Below are 27,109 nucleotides of genomic sequence, written 5' to 3'. Positions count from 1 at the left end.
CATAAATACTTTGCAGGTAACTGAAAAGCATGCTCCATGTGCAACTTAAAAAAAAAAAAATATATATATATATATTTCCTGCAAGGGGGATTTACATGCACTTACTGGGAGGTGAGCCTCTTTGAGTAAGCCCTGGTGAAGAGTGGCTGCAGTGTGAGCATTGACCACTACAAGAAACAATGTTTATTTTCATGCAACAGGGGGCAAATATTTCACTGAGCTTTGAGTCACCTCAATTTATCATAAATCTTATATTCTAGTCAGTAAGTATCACTGAGAGCATTTCAGGAGCACTCAAAAAATATCCCTTTTAGGAGCTGTTGTGTACAGCTGATGGACAATGTTGACTACAAACAATAAGCACAAGTGGGATCTGCTTGGGTGGACTGATGCTAAATGCCGAATGTGATGAGTTTGTATAATGTTTTGCCTTCTCCCTTGCAAACAACTGAACCTTATCAGCAGACTGGCCACTTACAAGAGCTTCTGAGATAAGGAGATCAGAATATCACTTTTGCATCCTATATGCATGTGCACTGGACAGGACATGTCAAGTGCTTTGGTATCGAAAATAAATTCCAATCTGCTGGGTTGTGCTCCCAACGGCTGGCACTGATTTAAAAATCTTTATTTCACACACAGTCATCTGAATCTGTACCATGGGAACCCAAGCCTACAATGCAAGCTGTTTTACAAAAGGGTCGCTGATAACATTCACACATACATGTGTAAACATTGACCCTTCAGACTTTGCACGTCCAGGTGATGTTTCAGTTATACAGAACTGTGATCTTTCAATTGTTCCTATGATGAAGGGACTGAATTTCCCATGACAAGCTTTGGCTTTGATACTATCTGACCTGAATACATTTTCTTGTCTAAGCCTATTTTGTACAACCTTAATTTCTTTGTTTGATAAGCGGTGGTCAGGCAGGTGAAATACTCTCCCAAAAGTCACAATAGATATGGTCAAGTTACAAGTTGAAGTTGATTGCTAACCTGTGATGGTTACTTTTTGTTCATTAAAAAACAAAACTATTTTAAAACCATCATTTTAAATTATTGAGCTGTTCAATTTACTGATTATTACCAAAAAAGAAAATTCCCTACCAATGAGGGCCATGTCCTACTAGCGATACTGTTACTGACAGAAACTCACCAGTCAAGAGACTACTCACCTGATCCCACAGTGTCACTTCCTAGCTCAGGCCTATCTATTCAAAACATTGTAGAATCTTGGTTACCAGTGAGAGAGAAGCCATAAAGTGGCACCTTGCTGGTTTATATTTATGGGAGTACTTTTCCGTATCAACACAACTAAAGCAAAAGAATAGGTTCTCTACACATTCGTGACATTTTGGTTGTACTGCTGTTACTGCTGCACAAAGGACAATCTGAGAAACAGTAGAAGCCACAGAAATATGGTAGGGTGGATGGTGGCCCTGGTTGGAGGGTGGTTCTTCTGTTGTTTGACATCATTAGGGATTGCATAGCATCTATTATCAAACAGCCTGCATGGACATCTTTGTACCCAATGCCTTATCTAACCCCTGTGATAAATAAGCTGTTAGCTTTAGTACAAATATGTTTGTCTGTAGCCCACTAGCTAAATGTATAAGTGTGTGTTGTAGTTTGTTGCTCACTGTGTTTACTTACTATAAGGTGACTTGCATTTTAGATTATTTAATGGATTCATTAATATAACGCCAACAAATTCAGAAACTCTTAAAACAGTATACGTCCCAATGTCACCAACATTTACATCATTAATTAATCTAGTCTGAATAACAAACACTGCAAAGTTAAAAATTACCTGGGTGCTAATAGCACGGGACCCATCTGTGACCTGCACAGTAAGGTTATAAAATGAACTCTTGCTTGCTTGCAAAGGTTGAGCTATGACCAAACCGCTAGTGGTCTTGTCGATGTCAAAATCCAGCTCGTCGTTTCCACCTTTGGTAAAGAAAGAATAACAATAGTTGGCACTAAATGAAATGTTGTATACAGTTTAATGTTAACTCTTCCAGATTAATTCCTTGTCTCCACTGACCTGGGCTCTCTTTTAATATCAGATCATGCTTTCAATGTTACCGGATTACACCCTTGTCACAAGGTCAGGTCTCCAAACTAGTAAGACTAACCTTTCAGAGAGACAGCTGTTTGTCTAAAGCTGGCCATACCTGTGGCAACTTCCAAGCAACTTCAATCACTTTTGATCAACTGGGAAGCGAAAGTGGTTGCCTAAAAACAATCTTCCATGCATGTATTTGATCAATTACCTAAATCTGATTGATCAAACTGAGCTATAAATTGACAACTTCAGTACAGGCTATTGAAAAGAATTGAACGGAAAAACCATGGCAACTCCATCAAATGCGAACAGAATTTTATGTTGAGTTCAATCAAGGCAATTTCTATCCCATTTCCCTCCTTTCAATTTAAATTACTAATTTCCCACGTCTGATCATTGGGGATTTTGAGCACAACTCAATCAAAAGTGGTTGAAAGTGCTAAAATGTGCCACATGTATGACCAGCAGAAGAAAAATACTTCATACCAAGGTCAAACATCACCAAAAAAGTAGAGTTTTGGAATTTGATTTTTTTTTCACCTGTTTTCTGCTAAACAATCTGTGATATCTATTCTGCCATCACAATCTTTTCCCACATGCTTTAAACGTACATTTCAACAAATGGTTGGACATTGTTTGCAGAAATTTTTTCCAACTGTTCTGATTAATCATACCCTCAATTCTCTTGTTCTTATGTGATCTTTGCTTGCAAAGAAAAGCTCAGATAGTGGGCAGTACTGATTGTACTGAAACAGCATTTGTGGCTGTGTATTGATACATTTGCATAAGCCAGGCAAAACCCTGCATCAGCAATATTATGATACATTACTATTTAACTATTTTATTTCAAAGAATATTAAGAAAATGTAAAAGCAAAACCACTAGTTAATGGCTAAAGAGCTAAACTCAAACCTACCTGTGATGTCAAACCAGCACGGACTGTACAGCTCTGTACTTAATAGTCCCAGCATGTGGTTCACTGGATCAGTTTCCATGACTTGGAAGGTAAAATGTGGTTCATCAAATGTTAGCGGCTCATCTGAGGGTGCTGGGTTATGGATCCATTGGATGTGCAGCCTCACAGTGGAAGATCGAGAGGGGCTTCCACCATCTGTTGCTCTGACCTGCAGTCACAGAGTGGTTTTTGGTTATGGTTACCCTAATATATAGGTAGGTACATCAAAGGTTACAGCTAAGTTACCATTAGCAGCATATGCTAACTCTGCTTTTAGGACTAGAATAATCAGTATATGTAGAACAATTAATTACTTTATACAAATGTTGACTTTTGGGAGCTCCATAAAATTAAGCTAATGATACTTTCTAGTGTCCTCCTCACTTACTGTTAATATGGTGTAGCTCCTTGTTGGAAATGCTGCTGTGGAAGAGATGACACCCGTTGTGGGATGAATTGTGAAGACAGCTGTCTCTTGCTCAGTAATACTATACGTCACTTGGCCGTTTATTCCTTTGTCCCTGTCCATCGCTATGAGCCTATATATTGAAACTGGTTTAGGAGATTCTGCACGTTCTGGGAGCTGGACGGTGAAGAGTTTTTGGCAGAATGTGGGAGTATTGTCATTCACATCTAACACCTGTATGACAACCCAAGAGGTAGACTGTAGAGGAGGTGTGCCATTATCTGACACTGTCACCTGTGGAGGAAAAAGCATGTAGATTAATGAGCAATGTTCTTTTACAGTGGTTGCCTTACCAATAGAAATAATGCAGGTTGAAAACATTTTCAGTTGGAGTACTCTAGATGGGCATAAACATTCAACCATCTATACATTTCAGAAACATGAATGAGTGAAGCAAATACAGATGAGGAGCATAATAGATTGCACATGCTTGAACATTTCAAACAATCCTGATTAATTCAAAGATATTCTCATATATGTAGTCTAGGAAAAAGACAACCTGACAGGAAGTTCCGACCAAGGTCTTTTTTGATTTCATTTGTATGTTGTTCTAATGCCAATGTACCACCCAGTTCTGACATGCTTATGGAGTGGTCTGAATGTTTTAAAGTGTTACGATCTTGTTGATGCATATTTTGAATATTAATAATTGCTATCCAATGACCATGGTTATATTCATTTGGTTCAAGAGGAAATTCCATATTGATTAAGTTCTTATTTAAGGTCGCAATACCCATGTTATAAACCCTCCATCTTCAAAAGTCAGTCAACACTACTTCATGTCACCATGACTCAATACTCATGGTTGGCAAAACTAGTTGAGCTTTGTAATATGTTGGTGATGCCAGGAAGATGATGCCGCTTTGATAGGCATCTGTAGAGAGCAGAACACCACAACTTCAGCTGCCTTCAGTTTCCACAGTAAAAGGCCTAGCATTGGTGACATACCTGTAGAATGTGTTCTTCCTTGTTTTCCCGATCTAGCTGTTTCTCAGTTGTAGAAATTAAACCTATAAAGGAAACACAACTTTACTTGTTAATAGTCCATATATAATGTATATACACACACCACAGAACTGCACCTTGTACTATGTGCATCCAAATTGGTCACATAGCAAAAACCCAATGCAATATAAGAATATCAAAATGTTTGTGGAAAAAGCACTTTTTATAGGATCTATCTACCATAGTTCTAACAATGGTTTACATATGAATGACCACACCCACATCTTATCAGTTGAGCACCCACAATCTATTTAGCTAAATAAAACCTAAAGTTCAATTAGGCTTTAAAGTGTGGTTATAATGCTAAAAGCATGTTTGCGATCAGTCCTGTGCTGCTATTTCTTCCATATTTCTAAGCTGCTCTGATAACGATCATCCGCCAGTTATACTATTATTTTATTAAAGTGCACTGCTCTAATTTTTATGCACTAAAACTATGCTAACTTGCAAAATCATACAATATATATAATAAAGTGCAATGACAAATAAAGTGCTTCAGATACTGAAGTGCGAAAATATAAATGAAAGACACCACTATTAATCCACTTGTAACTATATAAATAAATTCAATATACCTCAATACAAAAGAACAAACAAATACAGAAGTACTTTAGTGGTGACCAGCACCAAATGATGGTGCATCTGTGCACAGCCCTTATGAGGAGGATGCTGGGATCAGGTTCAAGGTTCCACCTGGGAGACAGAGGAGGTCTCCGTGCAGGAGTCAGGGGTGCTCCACCCTAGAACCAGTCTGTGTCTGGAGGAGTGTATCACCTGTGTATCAACCCTTATGTTGGAGAAACCCCTGTGAGGGAAACCCTATGAATGTTTAAATAAAAGTGGGCAGGAAGCCCTAAAAAGAACATATAATTCTGCTAACACTAATACATATGTATCGAACACCAATACAATGCACAAAAGCTTATAAAGTATCAAGTTCTTGTGCTGGATTTCACTCTCTCCTACAGTAATCCCCTTGTGCAAAATAATATAAAATTCCACATCCCGTCCATGCACCACTTCCGCGCATGTACCCTACCTTTGGGCTCACTCACCAAAGGTTTTAACCTTTTATCTTAATTGGGTCAGAATGCGCTTTTGCAGATCTCAGCAACAGTACAAGGCTTTTTGTTTCACAATACCAAATATTTTCTTTTTGTATGCCCATACATCAAGGAAAAAATATAAAAAATTCCATAGCACAGTTCAACATTCCTTTTATGATAAAACCAGTGAAAGAAAACCCACATTTACCAGTTGCTAGCCTGCACCAAGGATGAACTAGCCCAGTACTCTCCACCTGACTCTCCACCTGGGGGAGAGCGCCCCACAAGACCCAACTGTGGCTTCATCATGCAGCTGGGTCACATGGGTCACTCTCCCTGCCATTAATGAGCAAAAGACATAGAACAGCAAGTGTCTCAGGTAAACTGGTGTGCAAGGTAGAAAGTGGCAAACATGCTGTGTAAAGTATAGGAGTTGTATGTATTAATAGTCACATTCAGTTAAAGCCAGCACACTTGGGGGTTCAAAGGGTCTCCCTTCATCAGGGCTTGGCAGATGCTGAAGAAAACAACATATACAGTGGACTAATAAGTATGATGTAGTTCTGGTGAGTAATTTCTATGTTACAAAATATAAGGATCTGGTCAATATCACTTTAAATAATTACACAGCATCTGAACTTAATGCAACATATTTAGTGCATCCCTCCTTGCACATCAATTTAGTTAGAGTTGTGAGTTCACCATAAGGGCCATTGGGCCGTCCACTTGAACTGTACTTAGTCCGGGATGTAATGCTTTATGTTCCCATTTTAACCTCTTACTGTTGATCAAGCCACTGTTTTTAGGTTGAACTTAAAGAGCATATGTATTTTTTCAGAGTATTGAAATATGGCAGAACAGTTGTCAGCTTTACAATGGACAGACTGTTTTAAAGTAAATTTGGAAAAGTTCTATTACATGCAGTTAATTGTTGGCTAAGTTGTAAGGTAATACAGCACACGCTACGCAAACTAGGTATATGGGAAAGAAAACCATTCTAACTACTGTACGATGGTTCAGCCATGGTCAGTCATGAGAGATCAATAAGCAGAAGATCTTCTGGCCCTTGTCCCTACCACATGTTATAATTATCTCTGTAATTCAATGTAAAAATTAGTGGGAATGCAAGAAAGCTCTCACTCTGAACATACAGTAGTGAAGTGTTTCTCCTTGCCCATATGAGCTGCTTCCATGGGAGGTTCAGAAGAGGAGGCCAACAGCTTTATCCTCCAGCATGGAAATCATAGTTGTAAGTGATATAATTGTTACCAGTCAGACAGTTCATTATGTATGCTAGCTGCATAGTTAATGCTACTTTAAATTGGCCTACTTTGACAATTATTTTTAGGTATGAAAGAAGCCCAGTTTACCAGTAACAAGAGAATTATGCAGGCACTATACCTGGCTGACATGCTGATACTTTGGCTTTTATACTTAGTCACTAACCTTACCAAATATAGATATAAGGAGTTCTGGCACACCACTGACACTCATGTGCAGCATCCTTGTCCCATAAATGTCATTCAAAAATATTAAAACCAAACACAGCCAGATAACTAGCATTTACAGAAAAATGCCACCAAAGACTAATATTAAACCTTTGACTGTTTTCTTCCTCAGGAGTGCCTCAGAATGTTCACACAAAGTCATGCCTCTGATGTGAAGAGGGCTCCTGATGTGAAATAGGAGCTTCTGATGTAAAGGGGGGCTGTGATGTTAAGGAGACTCTGATGTGAAGGGAACACTCCACTTTTTTTGTGTTTTTTGCATAGGGTCCCCCCTTAAAAACCAGGCCAGACCTCTATTTAATATAAGGGTCTTGTATGGATTTTAAAGGGACCACATGTCATATTTTACGGTTTTAAATTTAAGGTTTTTAAATCGAGATTTTGCATACTTCTAAAGCTGTAAGGTATATAAGCTCTGTGTAAATATGGAGATATGTAACATTTTAATAGCCCTTCCCACCCCTAATACAATCCTTAAAACAATCATTTGTGCCAGTGCTCCTACAGAGTTTTGTGGTCCCTACCAGAGCCGTAGCTAGCTCCTTTTGCACCCGAGGCAAGAACAGAAAATTGTGCCTCGCTACAGACGTGTTTGGTATGTGACATCATGCGCCCCACCTGCAGGATGGGAGCGCGCATGTGCAGAATGCACTGGAAGCCAAATCCAAAATAGCATCAAAATTTCTTTAATTTGACGAAACTAAAGAAAACATTTTTAGTTTCCGTTCATTTCGCCCAAAACAAATTTTTTGTCTTTGCACATGTCTAGTAGTGTGTGTGTTTGTGTTTCGGGGGCTTTCGTCTAAATAGACCCCTGACATTTCCCTTTTTTAAATAGAAAAAGAGATTGAGGACACAGAGTCCTCTGCCCATACAGGTGGGGGAGAGCAGCAGGGATCTGAGGAGAAGCTGGAGCCTGTGCCGCTCCTCTTTTCCCTGCCGAGCTGCGGCTGTGTTGGACGCCTGGCACCCCTGTTGCCAATGGCCCCCTGTACTCCCCAATGGCAACAGGTGCAAGGGGGCGCAGCCAGGCCAGCCCTGGCTGCGCCCCCTCTTAGCTGTGCCTGAGGTGAGTGCCTCACTGAGGTGAGCGCACGCACACACGCACACACACACACCTATGAATGACAATTGCCCAAATACTACATATGCACTGGTAAAACATTCAGGTTTTGTCTAGCAGTTCATACACATTTGTATTTGTAATATACAATATGTTATGCCGTTCAATAGTAATAATTCTAATACTAATGATAATAAAGACATCAAAACTCTTGCAGCATTAAATGGCTTTTGATGATTTATTTCCCTAACCAATGCTGATGCACTAGACCGAAAGGTGATACACAACCTTTAGCCAATTCTTTATTTCTGTACAGGTATATTACGCAGCCTTGAAAAGAAACAGCTGTGTGGGAGGGAGCCTTCTGCCTTCAGCAATAGTGAATAGCAGCTCGGCATTGTTACAGCCGCACTCCTGTTGGAACAGGTAGAAGGAGGATCAGCTGTGTATTGTTATTTGTTCAACGGAACCTTTTAGCAGAGGTTGCTGGGCTGTTTCACTGTGTGAAAGAAAGCCAGGAATTTTAGGGCTTAACCTACTTGAGGCAGGAGAGGCCATCAATGCCAAGTTAAAAAAAGTTCCATTGGTATACTGGTTTACTACTGCAAATAAAAGGAGTCTGTAGATGCACTGTGCAGGCAAGCAGAAAATAGTTTTGCCTAACCCCAAATAAGTTCCTTTGCAGAGAAAACAAAGCATGTCTTTGGCTCAAATTCACGGTAGGTTGTAATATGTATACACCACATTGAATAATTTACTTAATGCATGTGGAGTAAAGTATTTTAAGCATGCAACCTCTTGTCTACCTATACAGCCTTTAATTCTGGCCAAGCTACTTAGTATTGACTCAATGTAAACTTTTGCTAATCTCCCTATAGTCAATACACTAAATTATACCTGTCACGTATGCATGCGTACACACACACATGGCCAGTTGCATAGTTGCCAATATTCCCAGAAAACTGGAAGGAGACTTTCCAGCCATATGAAAAGTTGAAAATGTGGTTTATGTGCTACCCCCAACTTGTCATCTACCTTAGGGAGTCTGTCCTACAGAAAGAGGGATATTTGGCAGCTTACATAGCATAGTTGTTTTTCCAACTAGCATTTAAGTAACGTTGTTGTTGATATACTCATAAAGGCATTCTAAACCCTTGGTTCTCAACTGGTGGGTCGTGACCCAAAAGTGGGTCGTGAACCGGTGTTCAGTGGGCCACCGCATGACTTCAACTTTTCTAGGCAAAAGGCTCCTCTGCCTCCCGCTAGTGCAGCACTGTCAGTTCTCCTGCCAAGCAGCTATTCAAAATATGCTGCCTTGTGCAGAGTGTCAGCTTGAGGTGGGCTGGGGGGTATGGCCACGAGGGAGCTCCATACATACGTGCATTGCTCACAGCTCCCTCACGTGTCTTATGGAAGTGCCTGGACCAGAGTGACATCACATTCTGGCTCTCGGCACCTCTACAGGGCGCACAAGGGAGCTGTACAAGCAATGCACATATGGATGGAGCTCTGTTACAGCACAGCAGTCCACACTGGACCCCAGGCTGAGGATCCACTCCAGTTCTTGTGCATTCCATTGCAGTGTGACTTGGGTCGTGACTGAATGACCAAGGACAAATGTAGGTCCTGAGGTTACACAGGTTGAGAACCACTGTTCTAAACCATGACTCCCAACTGTCCTTGATCCCACAGGATTGTCCCAGGATTTAATAAAAATCCTGGGAGACATGGGTCTAAGATATGACCTGCTGTTGGGTGCTGAAACACTTCATCCATGATCTATGTTGGCCACTGTAAGGGGTTTATTATGAGGGCCAAATACTGGGTTAAGGAGACAAATTATATTGGGGGGGTCTAATGCTTAAAAGTCCAATACATAGCATTTTTAAACGCTACAAAGACTATCACAATAAACCAATACATCAGTTAAATTGAGATTTTATGGGTTAAAATAAAATTACAGATACTCATCTACAATTAAATAGGGGTCTTTTCATTAAAAATTGAAAAAATGAGCATAAACATGGAGCTGATTCCCAAAGCAACTAGTCAAAATTATTTTTTAAATACTTGTGTAAAATGAAAGGTGAAACCTGATTGGTTGCTTCTCTCATCAACTCTAATTTTGTGCTATTTAAAAAAAATTTTTTTACTCCAGTTTTAAATTAACCCCATAATGTGGCTACTGTTGGTGTAAGTACAAGTTAATGATCCCCATAGCACGGTTAGGCTCCTACGGGGTTTTTCCATGTAATTGTTTCATCTTGTCTTTCCAACAATAGGTGCTTAAAATAGGTAGTATTACCTTCTTTTTTCAGGGCTTAAACCAGTCCAGTTACTCAGCAATACGTCTTTAATATAATGAATATAATAATATAAGACTTGTCTGAGAATCAGCTGTCAAGTCAAATTGTTAGCTAGTCATAAGCTTCCATGAACTTCAATACTGCATGACCACATTATCACAGAATAGAAAGTGTTATTTTCAGATAATAGGCCATAACCTTTATCTCAAAATATTTTTAGGCAGTAAAGCTGCACTGCATGTATGCACTGATTTGATTTTGGTAAATATAATTTTGCTAAAGGAGATAAATAACCCAATAAATTTGGGTTTGTATATTCTTGGGTGGAGTTCCTGTAATATACCAGAAGAGGCCAGGTAGAACCCTAGTAAAAGGTTTATTGACTTTACATACTGTGATAAAGCATCAAACCAGATAGTTCATGTCACAGAACGTAGGCCATGCAAAACAATGCACTGTAAAATAGATATTGGGGGGATTTATCAAACTGAAGTAGACAGAATTTGGAGCAGTTGCCCATGGCATGTGGTTTATTCGATCGGTTTTGGTTTATCATTTCAGTTGGTTACTAATGGCTCGACTTGCATGACTTTAAGACTTATCGCTGCCCCTTTGTTACCCCTTCTTCCCATTCAATGATTTTATAAATTGCCAATTGTGGCATTATTATTGGACACATGATGCTAATGGGTGGGTCTTAATCATTTCCCCCCCAAAAAACAAAGCTGTACTCTTGTTTTTTTTTAATATATATCTATCTGTAAGTATATTTCTGCAAACAACATATTTAACAAAAGATAAAAACAGAGTTTCAATATATTTAAAGCTGACTGGCAAAGGGGGTGTGAAGCCATTGATGAAATGGCGACACTATGAAACCATCATTCCATGCAAACAATTGTTTTTTTAAACGGTGCAAATAACAGTCATTGTTTAGAAAGAATGCCTATCCAACTATAAGAAAAAAAGTGTCACAAGGATGACAAAATGATACTAGTAATACATGTGTAGCAACGGCTAATTGCAACCATTGCTTCGTAATGATCAGTAATCCATCAACAATTGCCACTTTCATTCTGTCCGTTTACAAAACACAAACACTTCTGTAAAAGGTGGAACTAGCATTTTCTGAACTCCATTGTTATCTTGTCCCTTAGACCTTCAAGTTTAAGAAAATTTTGTTAAGATGGATCCTCACTTCTGTGCTTGTGTGTAACTGAGGGAGTCGGCAGGTAAAATGTGTGTTTTAGAAGCGAATGCCTGAAGGAATTTTGTGAGATGGGGAGGGCAAGGACAGGTTGCGACGTGTTTATTACATGTAAAAGTTATGCTATGCATTGTGCAATCAGGTCTATATATACAGTACTGAGCCAATTATGCAGAGAAACAAGATGTTGTGTCTTTGCTTCTCAGACCCAAACTCACTTTCTTCACATTTTTGTCAAAAATGATAAGTCATTAAGTTCATCAAAGTAAATTTCCAGCTAAAGCTTCTTTAATAGTTTGGTTCACACCATCAACTTTCTTGGAACATGTGGGATTGTCTTATGAATGTCCCAAAATCCCATGGACCTCAAGATTGCCACACCGTATCCTGCTTCTATCTACATGGACTCTGCTGCTTCTATCAGCTTGTAAGACCTGCAGACAATTTGACTGCATACCTAGCTCCAGCCAATCTGTGTGGAGATGGGGGGCTTTAGTTGTACATGATTGTGTGGGCACTATATTTGTAGGAGACGGCATTTATTGTAATTGGAAGGGGGACGTGCAGTAATTGAGGATTGAGGTTCTGTATTTTGCTGAGGGTACACTTGACATTGCTGTATACAGTATAATCGGTCATCATTTGGAAGTACTGCATTTATTAACTCTTGGGGGAGCTGGAAATGAAGGTCACTTGGGGGTGCTCGGAATAATTGGTTATATGAATGGGCATTATGTTATAACTGGACTCTTAGGGACACTGAGGGACATTTATTACAGAAGTTGCATATTTATTAATCTGCAATGTGAAAAGTGAGCGTGAATCTTTGGACCTATTTTGTAACTAAATTGACAGTGCAGATTTAGTTCTGAGTGATTTTGCCGCTGTTTACCTATTTTCTCTTTTGCCGCAACTGTGAGCACCTACTTGCTAGTTAATTTAACTTCACATTTGTCACAGAACAAAGAGGTGCTAAGGAGCATTTTTTAAACGGGCAGATATGCTCTTTGTGTCTAATTAATTATGCAACTTGTGTACAGATAATGAATCTGACCCAAACTTGCACTTTAAAATATAACATGCTACAGTGTAGCAACCACAATCATTAGGACAGTATTGATAAATGCCTTTTTGTATAATATTGCAGTATATGAAGTGTATATGCCCCTAATGTGGCTAAGTTTTAACCACATATCTTGCCCGCTTTTAACAGTATCTGAAGGGCTTCACTTTCTTGCCCCTGCTTCCATGTATCATTTTTCCCCAACTGCAAATGTTGAATAAAAACACTTTGGAGTCTATTCACTAAGCTGCCGTAGGCAGCCGAGTGAATGACCGACCCCAAGCGAAGTGAGCCGAACGCTGTTCGGCTATTCACTTCAGGCTGGTACGGCTGATTTCAGCCGTATATCGGCTGAAATCAGCCGTACATCGGGTGGCTTCGGGTCGGCCGAACATGCACAGCATGTTCGTCCGACCCGAAGTGCAGAAGGAGTTCGACTCAGCCGATCCAACATTTGGATCGGCTAAGCCGAACCTCCGGCAGGCTGCTCGCTGCTGTTCGGTCTATTCTTATAGATGCCGAACAGCAGTGAGTGAACATTCGGCTCGGCTGTTCTGCTCGGTCCCTCTGTGGGACCGAGCAGAACAGAAAAATAGTGTAAAAAGTAGAAATAAGTAAATAGAAAACGATTGTGCGGAGCTAGAAATGACAGCTAGCTCCCCCCAACTGTTTTCTATTGGCCGTCGGTTCTGCTGCCCGGGAGAGAAACACTGCTTTTTCTATTTTCTTCTTTATTCTGACACGGAGCCATGTCAGAATAGAAAAAAAATTACATTTTGGCCATGGGAATGCATTGCTAGATTCCTATTGGCTATTTCAATTTGCAATAGCCAATAGCAAACTAGCTATTGTAACCGGCCTCTGCTGCTCTACCGAAGGGGTCCTGGGGCTGAAGCTAGCCAAAGGATCGGCCGAAGCTACGGCTAGATCCTTCGGCTGCTTCGTGAATCCCAGGGGGACTCTGTGCATACGCTGGGTTATTCTCCTTTTTCTGAATAGTCATTTTTTTTACATTGTGAATTTGTGGTAGTTTACTGCCCTCATTGTATGTCTCTGGTGAAACCTTTTTGAAATGAACATTTGTATAATTTGTTCACTTATTAACACAGTAAAATCATTGTGAAAGAAAAATATCCCATGGTTTGATTTTTTATAGATTTGATTGGAACACTGAAAAGATCAGATTTCTTAAACCTCTGTAAAGCATAGTTAAGCAAAATACAACAAACTTGAGAAATGTGTGCATTTGTGATCTTTAGCCACCTTTGTTTGCACTGTTTTCTGACCAACCTGCCCTTTAATTCCCTTCAGGAACATGAAGGAGCAGGCCATAGGTCTTGGAGGTCAAACTGACAGACAGGGACTATTAAATGGCAGGCCTGGGACCTTATTTTATGTCTACTCAAACCATCCCCTCCACCAATCTGTGCACCCTGATTTAAATAGAGTTCAGTTTTAGGTTATGTAAACATCTGTAGCTCATGCGTGTAAATAAAGATATCCTTTGGTCCCTGATGTCAGATTCTGCTGGGAGGATTTAACCTAATTTTTGTCTAAAGTGCAATGAGGGTTTCTTTATTTTTCATACTTTGGCAGGCTGAACTGAATGCCTAATCTGGCACTCAAGTGGGAATCAGGCCATTTGTTCTGTTTCAAATGCTGATATATGCAATGACACATCTCTGTAGACCCAGTCTGTGTGGACAGTATGGCCATTTGCTGACTTGGCAGCATCCCCAGGCAGCAATAAGACACAGAAATTGAATCCAATGCATTTTTTTTTTTCAACTAGTGCAGTACAGAAAAGGTTTTTCCCACTCTTTTTAAGTGTACAAAACAATGACTTTTCTACGCCCTGTCTTGTAAAGAGAATTTAACTAAGCAGTAGAGTAAGAGATTAGGAGTGTGTAGCTAAGGACTGCACTAACCAGCTCCAAACAGTAGAGGGAACAGGGGAACATAACAAGGGCACAACAAATAAAAAAACAGGTTGCTGTGGGAGCACACAATTGAAGGGTAAACCTAGAAGGCAATACCAAGAATTTCTGATATCAGATGTGCTCATTACCACTCATGCTGCTTTTCAACATGGTGAAAACAGCTCAAAGTGTCATGTCAAAAGAGTCATTGGTTTTGATTTACTATAGGCAAAATGACTGTTCACTTTGCAGGGGAATTTTCCCCCTAGTGAATGAGGTGACGTTTGTTTTTGCAAAGAATAGCCAATCCTGTGCAAGGAAAATAAAAAGAACAGTATTTTTGCTTGTAAATGATTGAATGATGGAAGTCATCAGAGCTTTACCTCATTCAGGAAGCTGAGGGAAAAATTACACAGGTCTGCAAAAAAAAATTTTTTGAGAGCTGTTTTGGTTAATCCACGTAATCTTTATGTTTTTTGGTGCGCTGAATCCGAAAATGACCGAAAATAATTATTTGCACAGTGAAAATTTATTTGCAAAGTGAACAGCCTAATTGCCTTTAGTAAATCAAACCCATTGCATCAACAGTAGCTGGTCTCAGTGCTACAAACCACGAGAAGATGTCTCGGCCTGGAGAGACATCTGTCCATCAATGGCTATCCTAAAGCTTTCATACACACTAGATGACCAGGATGACCATTTTTGCTTAGAAGGGAGGCAGGTTAGGTGATCTGCAAACGCTTCTAGCAATGATCGGGCAAGGTTTTCTAACCTTGCAATGCAGAACAAATTGACAGTGTCTACACATAGCCCACCCCCCAGGCATAAATACTTACTTTTACTTAGCCACATTCCTTCGGTGGCTCCCTGGAAGGCCTTCCCTATACCAGGAAGCCTATGTTAGTGGGCGCTCCAGCTTTGCAGGGAGCTTGCCTGGGATTAAGGATGCTAGGTCCAGACACTATCACTTTGTCTTGAATGGCCAAACTGACAGTGCTTGTGTGATCAGAAAGGTTGCTTACTCTATTATTGGGCCACTGTGTTCCTTTTAGTAACTCATGCCTACAAACCCCTTACTCGACTAGTTCTGCAAAAAAATCTTAGTAGAGGCATGCAAAACCTCCAGGTGTTTAAATAGAAGTGTGCAATACTGTCAGATGTCTTTGATCCATCCGTAGTCTGGTTTACCTGCAGGAGAGATTGTCCTGCACTGTGTTAAACAAGTCAAAGTCTACAATGGGCTTTGCAGCTGCAGCTGTTCAGAGCACTGAGGAATGCAAAATCATTACAAACTTTTCAACAGCACCACATTAGTACATCAATGTCAATGTAGCAAGTCCCTGTATAGATTTAAAACTGGTTTAACAAACTATGGAGGATAAAAGGAGAAGTAATTCAAGCTGAACTCATGGCAAACAGCAACATACCCAACTAATACAGTATATACTGTATAGACTTTTTTTATAGGCCAAAAGATTGGTAATTCAGTCTTGCTGTTCTGTGGCCTAGGCTCCTCTGTATTACCAGATCTGTGACCTCAATTTGCCCCACTTCAGTAAAGCAATACTGCCTGGTTACTGACCTACCCTCAGCCTGCTGATTAGATTGACAGCACTGTGCAATGTAGAGGAGCTTGACTGACTTATATACTTCTGGTTCCCTTGTCACAATCTGGATTCTGCTCAGCATTTAGTTACATGAAATTATTTTTGACCCAGTGTCTATACAATGCAGGCAAATAAGAGGGACTGGCAGGGTGCTGTACAAAAGTTTCCTAGAAAAAAATCAAAGCACTGTGCCTCAGTACTTCTTTGAGGAGTCCTTATTATGGATGCAAGCAGTGGGATGGCTCTTTGGCAGGAGTTATGCAAATATCATTATCTCCTGATGAGTTGATGTCAGTTTGGAGGTGTGGACATTCTTAGGCGGGCTGCATTCGCCATCAGACTGCCCTAGTAATTGATTTCCTAGGTAAATGATTGAAAGAACTGAAATCCAAATAATGAAAAAGTCAGGCAGAAGAGGAAAAACGTATATAATGCTAGGTGTCTTCCAGTTAAAAAAAAAAAAAAAGGCTTTTCTAATGCAGGTTGTAATGCACACTGTTAGAAGCTCACAGCGTGCAGTGAAATAAGAGTAAGCAATTTTGGTACAGGAGATGAACCTGTAAGACCAGGGCCGGATTTACTCTCTCTGCTGCCCCAATGCCAGGTTCCTCAATGCGCCCCCCTATATGCAGGCTGCATACGAGTGATCTCGGCGACATCGCCAAGATCACTTGTACAAAGCAGGGCTAAATATAGAAAACAACTACCTGCCCGGCTCCCGGAAGTGCATGTCCCGGGCATTGGGAGATAGGTATTGCACACCCCTGCTGCCCCTCTACTCCCTGCTGCCCCAAGGCCAGGCCTTGGTTGGCCTTGTGGGAAATCCAGCCCTGTGAACAACTAAAGGTAAGGCTGTAGCTCCACTTAATAAAATTGACCCCAAACCATTACATCTAGGAGTGAAAATCAGCATCTAGTCAAAGAAAAGTAGACAAAGATTTCACCTATTATCCATTAATAATTGCCCATACGATAATAATGGAATTCTTAGGGCTGCTTCACACCATAGTGTTGCACTAAATGCACAATAATTTGCATTTAGTGCATGCTGTCACACAGCGCACCAAGCGTGCAGTACCCTGGCTAGGTGCTTTGCATTGCAATTCTTTTAAAATGGCACCCCAATGCACCTCCTTGCAGCACAGCATGTGGTACCGCAATATTGTGCAATGGGCCGCAGTGAAAAAATTTAGTGCATGCAACTCTATCATGTGAACTGGCCCTTAGCGTCTTCTCAAATCCATCAGTGAAAGCTCCTTATTATACTTATACAAGCAATTTATTTTATGTAGGCTATAAACAGTAGCACTGACTGTATAACCAGCACCTGTTTTCACAAGCCTTGTATTCCATTTCCCAGAATGAAAAGAGCTGTATGTTGGGAACGTCAAGGCTTCAAATGCATTTTTAAAGACATCTTTTGTTCAGCCATAATACACTCATGAAAAAAAGATAGGCTGCAAGTGATCAAACTGTAATTTAGGGTGAAAGTGTTAGCATGTAAGACAAACATTTTCAGCAGTGTCACTCAGCTAATTTTGTTTCCCCGTACACATAGGATCAGAGTGGGGATCAGTGTGTGGATTGGGGAGTGGTTATGTGGAGGAGGGAGATTAGCAAGGGAGAAGTTTAGTGTTTAAGACTCATGAAGAATCTATTTTTATCAAAATCTATTCTGCCATATAGAAAAGAGGTATGGCTAACCAGTTATTCAAGCTTATGAAAGGGTCAGTCAACCCAAAAGTTCAATTTTAGATTTTGATAGGTGCTGGAGAATTAACCACCTCATTATTAGTTCTATCTGTCAGGGACTCTCGGTGAGATCTCTATGCACTTCAGTGCCTGGGTACCTGGGACCTTATGAAGGGTTTTTACTCTCTTTTAGTGTGGTTTTTTTAAAATACATGTACACTTTAAACTACCTAAAAACACCCTTAGCAATGTAAACACAAAACCTATTTTCCAGTATGTTTGGCATCATATCTCACTGTATACAGTTTTCTGTTTCAAAGTCTCTTACCTGGAGATCCTTTCAGTAACAGAACTTCCTGTTTCAGGCTGACAACACTATGCTGCTGCCTTGAAATCAGCAGGAAATTTGTCAGCCCACCATATGTACTTCTTCCTTTGCCTGCCTACCAGGTCTGCATAAAACATGAAAGACATAACAGGATGCCTAAATGCCAACTGAAAGAGTTTGCATGGCAGGTTGACAATGTTGCTGCTAGTTGCCAGCCTGACATAGGAAGTGGTGCTACTGGAAGGATCTTCAGGCAAGAAACTTTGCAATACATACACAAAAAATAATTTGAGACATAATTCCAAACATACTAAAGAAATAGATTTTTTTCACATACAGATTAAGCAATAGATGAAAAAACTAATGTGGAATAACACCTAGAAGCAAAGATCGATGTAGGATAACGTTTTCATCTTACCTGTGTTTGGGTTCAATGTGAACAGTCCTTGGCTGTTAACACTTAGGAACTGGAAGGAGAGTTTTCCAGAAGAAATGGAGTCGGCATCTGTGGCATCCAGATGAAGAACTGAAACATTTGATGGAGAGTTCTCAAGTACCGAGGCATAAAACACCCCCTTAGACAACTGAGGGATGTTATCATTGACATCTACAACTTCAATGTAGACTTCAGCAATGGAGAACAAAGGAACAGAGCCTAAGTCTGTGGCATAGATGGTCAACCAGTAACGTGGCACAGATTCACGATCTAGAGGAGCCTCTGTCCGAATTGATCCTGAGAAAAAAATGCCAAGATTAATTGATGATGATGAATCACAACTGTATTGCACACTTTGCCCTATACTTTACAGCACTGCATATTTTCCACAGGTGTAAGAAAAAGACAATCACAAGAATTAATGGAGGATTTGTAAGGCATTAAATGAGCTTTTCAATATTTTAATACAGAGGGTGGACCTCATTTTGTCATCCCTATTTAACATTGTCATAGATTATAGGAAACATTATGCAAGAACTTACTGATCCTGAAAGAGTATATTATTAAGACAATGATACATATCCTGCAAGGATATCTTTAAAAGGTTGAAGTGTATCTATAACTAACATTTTTTTATTTAATTTTGGATAGAGCAGGGAAGGGTTGGAACCCACTGGGGTCACAAATACCAGGGGAACAAAAAACAAAATAAACCAGGATTTTAACCATTTCCTAATCTATTCAGATAACTTTACTTGTCCCTTAATCAGAAAATCATGACACCACATTCCAGATATATAGAGAGATAGCTAGACCAACATGTAAGGGATTGTTAGTGTGTCAATACTATATATAGAAACATTTGACTTGGTTCAGCTTTGTAAGTAGAACAGTAAAATATGGTGGTGGTAGTGTGATGGTCTGGGGCTGTTTTTGCTGCTTCAGGACCTGGAAGACTTGCTGTGATAAATGGAACCATGAATTCTGCTGTCTACCAAAAAATCCTGCAGGATAATGTGCGGCCATCTGTTCGTGACCTCAAGCTGAAGCGAACTTGGGTTCTGCAGCAGGACAATGATCCAAAACACACCAGCAAGTCCACCTCTGAATGGCTGAAGAAAAACAAAATGAAGACTTGGGAGTGGCATAGTCAAAGTCCTGACCTGAATCCTATTGAGATGCTTTGGCATGACCTTAAAAAGGCGGTTCATGCTCGAAAACCTTCCAATGTGGCTGAATTACAACAATTCTGCAAAGATGAGTGGACCAAAATTCCTGCACAGCGTTGTAACAGACTCATTGCAAGTTATCGCAAACGCTTGATTGCAGTTCTTGCTGCTAAGGGTGGCCCAACCAGTTATTACGGTAGGTTTAGGGGGCAAATACTTTTTCACAGAGGGCCATGTGGGTTTGGATTTTGTTTTCCCTTAATAATAAAAACCTTCCTTTAAAAACTGCATGTTGTGTTTACTTGTGTTATCTTTGACTAATATTTAAATTTGTTTGATGATCTGAAACATTAAGGTGTGACAAACGTGCAAAACAATAACAAATCAGGAAGTGGGCCAACACTTTTTCACACAACTGTATATGCAAGCAGATTACATGTATGTAAGTGACCGTGTTTTAGATTGTTTTGTATATGTAAATACAATTAGGAATGATGTGCTGTAATATTAATGTACTTATACAATTGCAGATACTTCTCCAAGCTGCATAGAACACTGAAGGAGAAACAGCATTAGACTAGCCTAATGCTAAGAACTAAATTTATATCAAACAAAAAAAAATATAGCCCACCTGTCTCTTCATCTATGCTAAAAGCTGAGAGGTCTGTTCCATCCTTAATAGAATATCGTATTTCACCATCCTTTCCTTTGTCCTGGTCCTGAGCCATGATAGAGAGCACTAGAGTTCCAGCTGGTGCATTTTCTAGTACTGTTCCATGAAAAACAAAAGATTTAAATAAAGGTGGATAGAGATTTTCATTTACATCTAGAACTACCACCTCCACATGGCACACCGAAGAGTGAGGAAATGGACTGCCAGCATCCGATGCTCTTATGGTCAGATTGTAGAATGACCTGGTCTCAAAGTCTATTTCTTTCTCTAGGATCAGAGCTCCTGTTAATTTCTCAATACGGAATGTCCCTTTTTCATCATTAATCAGAGAGTAGGACACTTCTCCATTTGGGCCTGTGTCAGAATCCTGGGCATCCACAAAATATAAAACAGTTCCTACAGGAATGTCCTCCGCAATTTTCACATTAGCTGTTACTGGCCGGCAATATGGTGCATTGTCATTGATGTCTTCCAGAGTTATGGCAACGTCAGTGAAGGAGAACAGTTGCCTGCCTTTTTTGGGTTGATCTCTAGCTTCTATTTTAAGTTTATATTTTGACAACATCTCTCTGTCCAACATGCTCTTGACTGTTAAGTCACCTGTGAAACTATCAATTGTAAATGCATCTGTTGGAGTTAGGAGTGAATACCTTACCCTACCATTGTCTTCCTTGTCAAAGTCATCTGCTTTCACTTTGAGGACGACACTACCTATCTTAGCATCCTCTCGTAGAAGCACACAGTATCCTGAAGGCGGAAACTTTGGTTCATTGTCATTTACATCCAAAATATTAACTGCTAAAATCTTCCAAGAGGACTTCTGAGGTATTCCAAGGTCATAAACAGATATATTAAGGATATACGAACTAACAGTTTCATGATCTAAAGGTGAAGAGACAATCAACTCCCCAGTCTCCATATTAATATTAAAGCAACCATCATCGCTTCCTGAAGATATTGCATAGACTAGTTTGCCATTGAAACCAGTATCGAGGTCACTGGCAGACAGTTGGGAAATGGAAACGTTGACAACAATGTCCTCAGCCACATCGATTGATACGGGAAAGTTGTCATCGAATTGAGGTGCATGAATATTTATTGGATGGGTGTTAAAAGATGTTTCTTCCTCTAATAGTTGAATCTGAGATTGTAACTTAAAGGAATTGATCATGTTTTCTGTTATTTTGTTTAGCACCCCTGTCTCCTCACAATGTACAGATTTGGGTGAACCTTTGTTTATTATATTTATGCTGACTACAGTGGGTTCAGCTTTATTTTCTCCATCACTAGCAGTAACAACTAAGGAATAAACAGAAGGTGAAGACGATGACATACCATAGATGTCACCTCTAACTGTAATATCTCCAGAAATAGGGTCTAACCTGAATTTTTGTAGCTCATTGCCTGAAAGGATCTCATACTGTATAGTCTGAAGCTCATCAATATCCACTGCTGAAAGGTCTGCCACTTTCTCCCCAATACTTATGTCCCTTGGAATGCTTATGTTGCAATTGATTCTTTCAAAAACAGGAACATTGTCATTCAAATTGTTGAGTGTAAGAGCTACATATGTTTCAGATTGTCTTCGAAAAGGTGCACCCAAGTCTGAAGCCCAAACTTTTAGATTATATAACCTCTGATTCAGCTCATAGTCAAAAACTCTTTCATTGGTAATAACCCCTGTAAATCGATCAATGACAAAAGGATTGTTTTCGTGACCAACTAATTTATAAGTAATTTTACCATTATCTGCCTGGTCAGCATCTGTGGCATGTACTTGTAAAATGTTTGTTCCAACAGGGATATTCTCATTAAAAGCTCCTTCATATTTAGACAGAGGGAACATTGGGGAATGATTATTGCAATCTATGAGGTCAACAATAACAGTGGTAGAGACCTGACCATCAAGTGCTGTTATTTCCAAGTGGTACTGTGACTGATCTTTTACATCCATAGCCTTCCTGGTCATAATCAAGCCAGTTTTAGTGATAAGTCTGAACTTGTCAGTAGAGGTTTTTAAATAATAACCCCCTGATGGAACTGTGGGAATTATTTTGACAATGCAGACATGACTACCAGGAGGGGCACATTCACTAATTTGCACTTTATAAACATCCTGTTCAAATCTTGCCATAGCATACTTCCATGGAGGAATGTAGATATTTTTTAAAGTGGAGTAAATTGGTGGATTGCTCTTGTCTTTAGCCCGAAGACTTAGATTGAAACCCTGGGAGTGTTCCATCCAGTTAATCTGTGCTGTAGACACTACTGTAAATTCATTTTTGCCCATGTAAGATCTTAGAACCTTAAAATAACTATTTGGATCACCATCTACAATCTCCACTGAGTCAATGCTGCACAATGGATCTGCCAAGTCCATAACTACAGTGGCATAAAGGAGTCTTTCTGATGAATCTGCCATGGCTGTTGTTACTGAGGAGATAAATGGAGGCTTTTTTAGGGCTGGTTTCACCGAGATCTCCAAAGAAGCCACATTTCCAAATCCATTACCCTCTGAAATTTTTCTCATGCGGTCGACTGCTAAAATTTCAAGATTGTACACAGATTTTTGAGTTGCGTTAAGTGGGCCAATCAACATGACTATGCCACTTGTTGGATGGATGCAAAATAATTGAGATTTGGTGTTAAAGGTATAGTAGAACATAGCATTTTGGCCCTGGTCAGCATCTGTAGCACTGACTTTGCCAAGGACTGTTTTAAGAGGAGCATCTTCACTGGCAGTGAACTTATAGGATGTGGTTGAAAAGAGAGGTCTTAGATCATTTATGTCCAAAACTTGGATGACAACTTTAGTCTGTGGCTCATAATGCAAGGATTTCTCAGAAGCATGGATGAGCAGCTGGTAATTATCTTTTACTTCTCTATTCAAAAGAGCTGTATTGCCACTTCGTATTCGTATTCTTAAAAAGCAGAAATCTCCAATGACAACCTCCTCAATTTTAAAGAGCCCCGTAGGGTCACCAGACACAATCCGATACTTTAACGTCCATTGAGGATCTTTCAAGTAAACACCCATTTTTTCCTGGCTTACTATATAGGTTTTAGGAGCAGAATTTTCATGAACTGTTGCATAATATATGCTCTGGGTAAAGCTAAAAGACAAAGAATCCTCATTGTGTTGACTTTGTTGGCAATTTGTGTACTGCAGCAGCAATATGGCTATGCCCAGGACTTGCTGGTTGGTGAACCAAACCATTGTTTGATGTCTCCCTAGAAAAAAGAAAAAAATAGATGTTATAATCTTAAGAAAATCTATGAAATCAGTAGCAAAATATACATTCAACATCTAAAAGAACAATGGTTGGTAGACACTGTTCATTGTCAAAAGTCAACCTCCGAAGGAAGCCCTTATGTAACACATAGCTAAATACATGGCTAAAGATCTAGTGTAAGAGGGAAGGGTTTGAATTTCTAAAGCACTGTTCTGACTTTTCATTGGGGTACAACCTTAAGATGGTTTGTGTCTAAACAGATGGGTGTCTGCTAGGGGAGAGGTTTGCAGGAAGGTTGGGGGAGTATTTAAACTAGGATTGAGTAGGAGGGGGGATTTGGAATATAATGTACAGACCTGTCAGACAGTGGACAGATACTAAATCAGGGTGGAAATGTGGGAGGATGGGGCAGGGCAATAACAGGTGATAAGGAGATCTCAATGTTACTTTGATGTTTACAGTATTATTTGTACTATGAAAAATAGTAAACTCAAGTGTAAAATGCAAATATGGATTAAAGTGTTTGTTCACCAATGCAAGAAGTCAAGCAAAGTCAAGCAAAATACTGTAGGTAAGTTAGAAACTTTGGTGCACAAAGAGTATTATAATTTAATTAGCATTACTGAATCTTGGCTTTGTTCTCTGATTAGGCTGTTAATATTGCTCGGAGAGACAGGGCAAAATGAAAAGGTGTCATTGTCTGTTTCTATGTGTAAAGTGATCTAAAATGAATATGAAAGAGGACCTTATTGATGGAGAGAATGATGGTACTGAGGTATTATGGATGAAGTTACATATGAGTGTACATACTGCAAAGTAATTTTTTTGGGAGTTTGTTACAGGCCCCAATGTTAATAAGGAAGAAGAGGCTGCAAGGGTTTGACAGTGGTAATAATGGGATATTTTCACTACCCTGAAACTGACTGACAGTTTTATGGTACAGTAATATAGTAGATAGAAGTCCCAACTAGAAATGATGATCTGCTGGACCTGTTAATCTTAAATGAGGAGCTCATTAAAACATTTTATATACAAGTAAGTCTGGGTAGCCGTGGCCTTAAAGTGACATTAAACCCTCAGATTTTTTAACATAAACCAATACTGTAATGTGTGCCTTACTGTAATCCATGGTTGTTTCCCTTTTCTTTGCTGCTCTTCCTTTTAAATCTGTATCTCTTCTCATGCTGGTGGAGAACTTCCCTTTGCAGCTGAGTGCCTCTTCCTGTAGTGCTGGCTCAGGTTGTGAACCTTCACACAGACACCATGTATCCATTTCAGAGACAAGGCAGTCTGCTGCAAAACAGAAGTTCTGCCCAGCATGAGAAGAGATACGGATTTAAAAGGAAGAGCAGCAAAGAGAAGGGAAACAACCATGGATTAGAGCAAGGCACACATTACAGTATTGTTTTATGTAAAAAAATCTGAGGGTTTAATGTCACTTTAACATGATTTCATTTAATTTAGGTTGTAAACAGTAAGCACATATTGGAAGGATAAAAACACTTAATTTTATAAGAGAACATTTTCCAAAGCTGAGGGCTACTCTCCAAGACTTAGATTGGGAGGCAATATTGTCATCAAAGAATACTGAACAGAAATTGGAATATTTCAAATTGACTGTTTGCAAGCACACTGCAAAATATATTCCATGGGCAATAAGTTTAAAAAGGCTGAAAGTAAAACCTATATAGCTTGGGTTCAATTTTACAAAAAGCCATAAAGAATAAGAAAAGGGCATTTAAAAGAATATAAAAATAAAGGAACACTTTCTTCATTTAAAAGTGAAAAAGAATATAACAAAATATTTAGAAACAAAATCAAGATTGCGAACATTCAAAATGAATGACAGGTTGCAAATATACAGAATATGTATATACACTATATTGCCAAAAGTATTGGGACGCCTGCCTTTACACGCACATGAACTTTGAGATCCCAGTCTTAGTCCGTAGGGTTCAATATTGAGTTGGCCGACCCTTTGCAGCAATAACAGCTTCAACTATTCTGGGAAGGCTGTCCATAAGGTTTAGGAGTGTGTCTATGGGAATGTTTGAACATTCTTCACGAAGCGCATTTGTGAGGTCAGGTACTGATGTTGAACGAGAAGGCCTGGCTCGCGGTCTCTGCTTCTGGGGACAATGAGAAGGCAAATCTATTAAATACCTTCTTCAGCTCTCTGTATACAAAGGAAGAAAGTGAAGCTCCATCATTGTTTTACAGGGGGTTTTTTGCCTTCCTTTGGATCAGCTGTAGGTATAGGGTTCTGTATATGGAGGCTTTTAATATATTTATTTATGTATTTATTTATATATTTACTTATTTATTCCATATGTTGAACTCAATGGAAAAGTGTCTTTTTTCAACCTGAATAACTATGTAACTATGTAACTATGCAACTATGTAACGTGGGCCAAGGCACACTCAATGCATCTCTTTTCGTCATTAATAGTAAAACAAATCTTGTAAATTAATACCTAAAACATAAAAAGAAACCTTTGAGTATTAAAATGTCCTATAAATGAAAGGCACACAATAATCATGGTTCCATCAGAATGAGGTGCAAATTGGAGAAAGAGACAAGCATTCTTGTATTATATCAGGTTTAGCCTTGCTACTTCTGTTGCAATAGCACTAACTGGAATGTGTTCTTTTTGTAAACCAGACTCTGTTGTTGGCCCATAGAATTGCCCCAAACTGTTCTCTGTTTGGTTTTCTCCAGGCTATTCAGCATTCAACACTTACTGGAACACTTCCTGGAGTGTCATATGCCTGTGTCCCCCACCAGGAGCTGTAAATCCCACCTCTGACCCCCTATTTCACTACAGGACAGCACTTCTGGAAATATTAGATACTTAAAGAAGGCTAAAGAAGGCCTAAAGAAGGCTATGCACTGTAAAAAAAATGTTTTGGTTCAACCTGCGGGCTGAATGAAAAAATATAACACATTCCTCCATCTATGCTGAACAGCATGGATGGCTGAATCTTCTGCTGTGAGCTTTGTATTCTGGCAGTTGCACCCACTCATTAGCTGCAAGCACCATCCGGCCAAAGATTTTCCAACTGGCTCCTTTGATCTTCTGATCGAGGGATGCCGGGCGGAATGGTGCCGACACAAGCACCAACCGTGCGAAATTCATCCAGTCCATCAAGAACCAGCCAAAATTTACATAGAGTATAGCCACCTCAAGAATCTGATGGAGGTTGCAATCATTGGATGGAGCAAAGGTAAGAGGCATGGGCTGCTGGACAGGCAAGTATAATACCTCTTCCATTTTTTGGGGGTGACAGTAGAGCTACTTTAAGGGATTCTTAGACCAATCCTTCTTTACCTTTCATGTGAGGATTTAATTGTTGTGCAAATT

General features: G+C 39.6%; 1 protein-coding gene across 1 annotated transcript in view; it reads right to left on the bottom strand.

Annotated features, from left to right (window-relative positions):
* FAT2 (FAT atypical cadherin 2) overlaps nucleotides 1–23,741 on the bottom strand; it is a 69,735-nt gene extending 45,994 nt beyond the window's left edge. Inside the window, exons 1-6 of the mRNA XM_018555586.1 lie at nucleotides 20,473–23,741; nucleotides 18,655–18,969; nucleotides 4,441–4,502; nucleotides 3,415–3,726; nucleotides 2,988–3,195; nucleotides 1,814–1,953 (exon numbers count right to left, since the gene is read on the bottom strand). Coding sequence (XP_018411088.1) covers nucleotides 1,814–1,953; nucleotides 2,988–3,195; nucleotides 3,415–3,726; nucleotides 4,441–4,502; nucleotides 18,655–18,969; nucleotides 20,473–23,731 — 4,296 coding nt within the window. The 5' untranslated portion in view covers nucleotides 23,732–23,741. The remainder of the gene's footprint in view (nucleotides 1–1,813; nucleotides 1,954–2,987; nucleotides 3,196–3,414; nucleotides 3,727–4,440; nucleotides 4,503–18,654; nucleotides 18,970–20,472) is intronic.
* Nucleotides 23,742–27,109: the final 3,368 nt, after the last annotated feature.

This window comes from Nanorana parkeri, unplaced genomic scaffold (assembly GCF_000935625.1).
Source record: "Nanorana parkeri isolate BGI_ZX_2015 unplaced genomic scaffold, ASM93562v1 scaffold203, whole genome shotgun sequence".
Classification (NCBI taxonomy): Eukaryota; Metazoa; Chordata; class Amphibia; order Anura; family Dicroglossidae; genus Nanorana; species Nanorana parkeri.
The sequence above is the reverse complement of the archived record's forward strand: the minus strand, read 5'-3'. Positions and strand labels throughout refer to the sequence as shown.